Source organism: Sciurus vulgaris (assembly GCF_902686455.1).
Source record: "Sciurus vulgaris genome assembly, chromosome: 10".
Classification (NCBI taxonomy): Eukaryota; Metazoa; Chordata; class Mammalia; order Rodentia; family Sciuridae; genus Sciurus; species Sciurus vulgaris.
Genome location: NC_136470.1, coordinates 104,497,228 through 104,503,227, shown reverse-complemented (window position 1 = coordinate 104,503,227; position 6,000 = coordinate 104,497,228). Strand labels below are relative to the sequence as shown.

Genomic DNA, 6,000 nt, shown 5'->3' with positions numbered 1-6,000 from the left:
GGGCTGTCCTTGTTGGAGGGCACGATGCACCATAGATTTTTATTTTCACGAAACAGACTCCAGAGGTTTGCGGCCTTCCAGACAGCAGCTGGCGCCGAGCACAGGCATAGCCTCAGGCCGGAGCTGCTGGCGACCGCGCTGCTCTTGGCTGTGCGTCCCGAGCAGCGCTAGCCAGCACTACAGCCCAAGCTTCCCGTTCAGAGCAGACGCCGTTCCCTTCTGGAAGGGCCGTAGGGGCTCGCAACTGACTGCTTCTCTGTATATTCTGGGGAAAGGGAGGTGGTTTGAAGGAAAGGAGAGAGTAGTTTTATAGAACGGTTGGCTCGTTCCTATAACTCTGGTGCCTAAATTGGGTGAGATGGTGGCCAAATAAAATGAAGGGAGATTATCCCATTTTGAGTAACTAGGATTTCTGGATGAGCCGAAGATGTGTCCTGCAACTGTCGATTTGGCAGGAGATTTGACTCAATCAACTACCGTTTGGTTCCCACTTCAAACACACCTCCACCAGTCTGGTGTTCCGACCCACTCCCCAGAATCAAGGTGGGGAGTGAGCTGAAGGAGAGAAACAAAAGTCAGCCTTCTTTTGGTCTCTGCTTGTGGCAGATGCACAGCTGGCTTGGTTCTGAGCAGGTTGGTGTGTGAGGTGGCAAACCAGAGCAGCTTAGCCTCTTTAGCGGGTTTTGGGGCGTGTGTGTTTAGAGGGTGGATCGGAAGAGTTAGGCGGAGTATTCTGCGAAACCCCTGATTTTGCGTCCCAGCTGCCTCTCCAGCCCCCCACTGCCCAGCCCCCGCCGCTTCTAGTCCCCGCAGTGCTGGCGTGGAGAGGAGGGGGTGAGGAGGGCGCTGGGGGGTGGGGGACGCCCAACAACGCGTCGAGCCCGCGGTGGTAGCGAGGCTGTCTCTTTAAGCGCTCCGGAGGGGCCGGGGCGGGAGGGCGGCGAGAGCGTTTCCATGGCACCGGGGCTGCGGGGGCTGCGGGGCCGCGGGGCTCGCTCTGCTCCAGTCGCTCCCGGCGGAGCAGGACCGTGCAGCTCGCCGGCCACCGCGCCTCAGGGCTCCTTTGGCCGCTGCTCCCGAGCTCAGTCTCCTGTGACGCCTGGTGGGGCCGAGCTGCCGCCGCGCCCTCCTCAGGGAGACGCACCTCGCCGGCCCGCAAGCCCTGCACGCCAACTTCTGCCCGGCGAGCCCAACTTCTGCGCGGGGTTCGGACTTGGCGGATTCTGAGCTGCGCGTGGCGCGCAGTTCGGGCGGTGGCCGGAGCGGCTTGGCCTCGCTGAGATGACCTCGCGACTGTGGCTCTCGTGCTTCTGCGCTTGGGTGGCCGCCAGCTGGCCGCCAGGAAGCGCCCTACAGCTCCAACCGGGCATGTAAGTGGCGCCCGCGTGCTCCCGAACGAGTGGAGAGAGCAGGCGCCCGTGCGCCTCCGCCCCACCCTGACCTGCTGCGGTCACCGCGGGCGGAGCCCTACCCTCAGGAAGGGAAGGGAGGGATGAGATGCTGGCAGGCACGGGGAGGGAATCTTTGGGTTGTCCCTGGCGGAGCGCGGCGGGAACGCTGTCACCAGCGTGTCCTCGGGGAGCGTCAGCTCTGGAGCAGAAACCTTGACCCAGGGCCGTGTGCCTTCTACCTGATACTTTCTAAGCGTCTGACCGATCCTTACCCACAACCTCCCCAGTTGGAGTGCTGTGCACGTGTGCTTGGTGTGTGTGTGTGTTTCAGTTAAATTTCCTGTTTGGGAGTAATCAGCTATTACTGATGCCACTTTCTAAAAGGATTTTAAATGAAATCCTATCGAACTGCGAGTTTCTTGACATTGTCTTCTTTATAAAAACCAATGAGCTTGTGCACTTTTTTTTTTTTTTTGAGAGGTATCATTGAGTCCAAGGAATAGATTATTCCACAGGTTTGAGAAAGGCGAAGTGAGAAATGAGTGTGTCAACCACTGAGTGAGCTACTTGCAAAGATGCTTAGATGCTAGCTCCCTTTAGTAGAGAATTGAAGAGTTCGGAACATGACTGGAAAGCCTCGTCTGAGAATGGGACATGGTTTTGTTTCCAGGTCAGAAAGGGTGAAGGGATAGGAAATACTGTCTTGGTCATTGTGTCAAGTGCAGCGAGATGCTCCTGGCAAGTCTTTGCAAATTGCTTGGTCTCTGACTGTCTAGAGAAGTTTTTGTCGAATTCTGTAGCATCAGCGGGATCATCATCGTAAGGTCTGAGAGAAGAGCCAGATCAAATTCTGCTTTTCATTTTCTGCTTTTGAGCAGTTATGAACAACAGTATTTTGAACACTTAAATATTTTTGCAACTTTGCTACTTTTTTGCTTCATTTTGCTTTTCTGAAATGTGAATATTTTATGATAGAAAAAGGATTTAGATAAGTACACAAAAGCCATCCATACCTTTTCCCAGGCTTCACTTTTTCGGGTAAGAAAAATACTATTTTTGGATTCACTTTACATTTCCATATTTCATCCCTCTCCTGTGAGATTCAATTTGCTACCTGGTTACTGCAAATGTCACTAACTATAAATCTTGAGACATGGCCAGGATATCAGTCTTATCACATAACTTCTTTCCTGTATAGTTTGTAAATACATATTTGGCAGAAATGCAAGGAGTTTCTGTGAATGTGATTTCTCTTGAATTGATAAGATTTGCCTTGTTTATTTTGAAGAGGTTGCTTTAGACTTTTCAGTTTATCTCTGAGAACATCTCACTTTGGATAGCTTGTGCATGCATAAGCCTTCACATCTTAGAAATTGCTTTTTAGCAAGCTCGCCCAGTAGCCCTGCTCTTACCTTTACAAGTGGATCCCAGGTTGCCTTATTAGGTAGTCACAGAATCACCCATGCACACTGAGACTGAATAATCCCTTTGGAGATAGGAATAGAGGCATTGAGAAAGAACAGAAATATACCACTTTTTTTTTTTTTACATAACAACTATTTTAACTCATGTTTCAATAGTGATTCTTTTGTTGAAAAGGCTGGAGGGATGACATTGCACTTTTTTTTTTTTTTTTTTTTTAAGGAAGCTGCTCCTGCAGCTCATTTATTTATCATGTGAGATGAAATCAGATATTAAAACCAATATAAATTCTTGAGTGTTTAATAGAGATGTGTTTTCCAGGGAGTTATTGAGATCACTCTGATGACTTCTAGTACTTTTAGAAAACTAGATGGGAAATCCAATCAAATTTATATTCAGTTCTCCCTTGTATTAGAGTTAATGGTAGTTTCTTCATCAGGAACCATGTTGGGATTTAGTGCTAGGTTTCTGCAGATGTCTTTGCAATTTTTGTAGGCATGTGGAATGCAACCATGTATAGCACTTGGCTTCACACACCTGTCCATCTGTTAAATTAAAGAGAGTTCTTGCCTAGATTTTTTTTATTGACCTCTGAGGTCCATTATCAGTGAAAGCAGGCTTCTAATGAGGTGAAGACCACTAATGAGAATGCATCATCTTACTGACTGGCATTTATAGGTTATTAACACAGGTATGGGTTTTATGTAGCTGATCCTGTACTTGTGCAGATTTCCGGAGTTAGAGAGACAAGGGAAATTAGGAAATGAATGTTCCGCTAACTAGCGGTCAGTTTAAACATGCATTTTATTTATGGTGCAGTCCTCAGAAGGTAAACACATTTTGTTTTATTTATTTATTTATTTTTTGGTAAACTCATTTTCAGAAGAAATTTTATTAATGAAACAAAAGGTATATGACATATGGATTTTCCAGTTTTAATGATAATTGATCTGTCCAATGATCTTGTTTTATTACATTTAGGAAACCTTGTATAACTTATGGTTAGGCAGATTCATAAAATCAGTATTCTGTAAAGAGTGCTTAAGTATCTACTATGTAAGTAGGCATTTGAAATCATAGCTAATAACTAATCCATCTGAATTCTTACTTAGATGCTCAGCAGATTTCTAGCTACTTCACATGTATTATTTCATTTAATCTTGGAAATAGCCCTAGAGATAGGCACTATTATCATTTCCATTTTATGATGAAGAAAGAGACACAGTAAGTTTAAGTTCAGACTTCAGAAATTCAGAAGATCTGAAGCTAAGCAGTCTGTTCAGGGCTGGGGTTCTTAACATATGGCCCATTTCAGAACATCCAGTCCCAGCCTGTTTTTAAGAACTTCTTAAAGTAAGCCTTCTCAATGGGAATGGAACTGATTGGTACCTTCTGCCTAGTATCTAGTAAGAAACCTTTGGGGCCTCTTTTGATGGTTGAAGTAGCTATAGGGTTCTACTGGCTTTTGATGCTAGTTTGGAAAGATGATTATCCTACAGTGGGTGTGATTTCTCTTGCCTCATGGAGACTCTCCACAAGAAATTGTGCTTTCTCGTGCCTATAGGCACTTATGTTCTAAAATGATGAACTAGGCTTAAACTGGGATGTGTGGTATGGGGAAAGGTACCCTTGGCAAGTGCATTATGAAATCCAGAGTTGTAACTGGTGATGGCATTTTGATAAAGGGATATTGAAGAGTTTACTTATGTTAATGGTGCTCGGCAAATGTTTTGTGAAGGATTAAGTAGGAGGAAATAAACTCTACCCAGATCTTTGAGACATCAAAGAAAATGACTAGCTGTAATGCATTCTATTAAAATTCATCCTTTGTAATGCACTCTTGTAAATACTTGCATAGTAACATGATGAAAAGTAGTAAACATGGAGTTGTTGTAGCTCTAATGCCAGACAGAAATGAATAAAGGCAGAGCCAGTGGCTTAATCTTCTCCAACTTGGGATACTTGGATTTCTGTGATACTTGGAGGGAATTTTAAGAAGGTGTGGCTACTTTATGACTCAGCAGTCTTCTAAATTGTGCAAAACTTCTCACATCCAACTCCTAATGAGGCTATCCCATATAGGCTGTGTGGACATACAAATTTAAACCATGCTAAATACAATACTGTTTATCCACTTCTCTACAATACACGTGCATAGAAGTATGTTTCATTTCCTTTCTGTAGCTGTTGTAGAAACTCAGGGGTCAGAATGGGAGTGGCAGAGATTCAGATTTTATAAAGAATCCATGGATTTAGAAATGAACTTGTCAAGAAGGTGTGTTAATAATCTGGAATGGTAAAAGGGAGTTGAGAGTTGTCTCTTGCCCCACATACCATGCTGGAATTTGTTTTTGGTTTTTACTTTTCTTATGACAAAGCCTGAACTTGAGCTATCTTAGTTTGTTCAGAATACTGTTACAAAATATCATAAATTGGATGGCTTTTAAATAACGTATTTATTTCTCACAGTTCTGGAACTGTAAAGCCAAGATCAGGACATTGGTAAGTCTAGTTGATTGGTATTTGGCAGGGCCTATTTACTTGTTCATAAATCTAGCTGTGTCCTCACAGGATCAAAGAGTCAAAGGAGTTCCCTTGGACCTATTTTAAAAGGGCAATAATCTCCTTCATGAGAGTTCTACCCTGAGAATTATTTAATCACCTTCAAAGGCCCCACTTCTACTACCTCCGTCTTGAGGTTAGGATTTTAACACATGAATTTTTAAAGGAAACAAATACTCAGACCATAGCATGAGCAACCTAGAGATGTCTAGGGCTAGTAAAAATTCACTTTAAAGCATGAATTGTGTTCTGTCATTTATTCATTAGCATAAATTATTTCAAAAATTTGTTTCTTTCTTGTGGGTCAACCACATTAATGAATATATAATGAATTTAAAAAATAAAGCTATGTGCATTGTGAGAGAAACTCTACTTTTAGTAATTTGTATTTTAAAAATTTTAATCCTAACAGCAGTCATATAAAGTGGATAATATCATCATATTATTTTCATATGAGGCGTAGAGAGGTGAAGTGATTTGCCTGAAGTTTCATAACTGAGAAGCAGTAGGATGAGTTTTGGACCCACCCTGACTAGTTCTAGGATCCAATCCCTAATCACCAGGCTCTGGGGGTCCCTTTATGTTTGACCACTTGAACTATTCCATTGTGTACTCTTGAACTACC

The 6,000-nt window shown here is 43.7% G+C and overlaps 1 protein-coding gene across 1 annotated transcript in view; it reads left to right on the top strand.

Annotated features, from left to right (window-relative positions):
• Positions 1-629: 629 nt before the first annotated feature.
• The window catches only part of LOC306637667 (EGF-like and EMI domain-containing protein 1), a gene marked incomplete at its 3' end in the record, with an annotated part of 604,663 nt that continues 599,292 nt past the window's right edge, over positions 630-6,000 (top strand). The window contains exon 1 of the mRNA XM_079100439.1: positions 630-1,370. Coding sequence (XP_078956565.1) covers positions 1,282-1,370 — 89 coding nt within the window. The 5' untranslated portion in view covers positions 630-1,281. The remainder of the gene's footprint in view (positions 1,371-6,000) is intronic.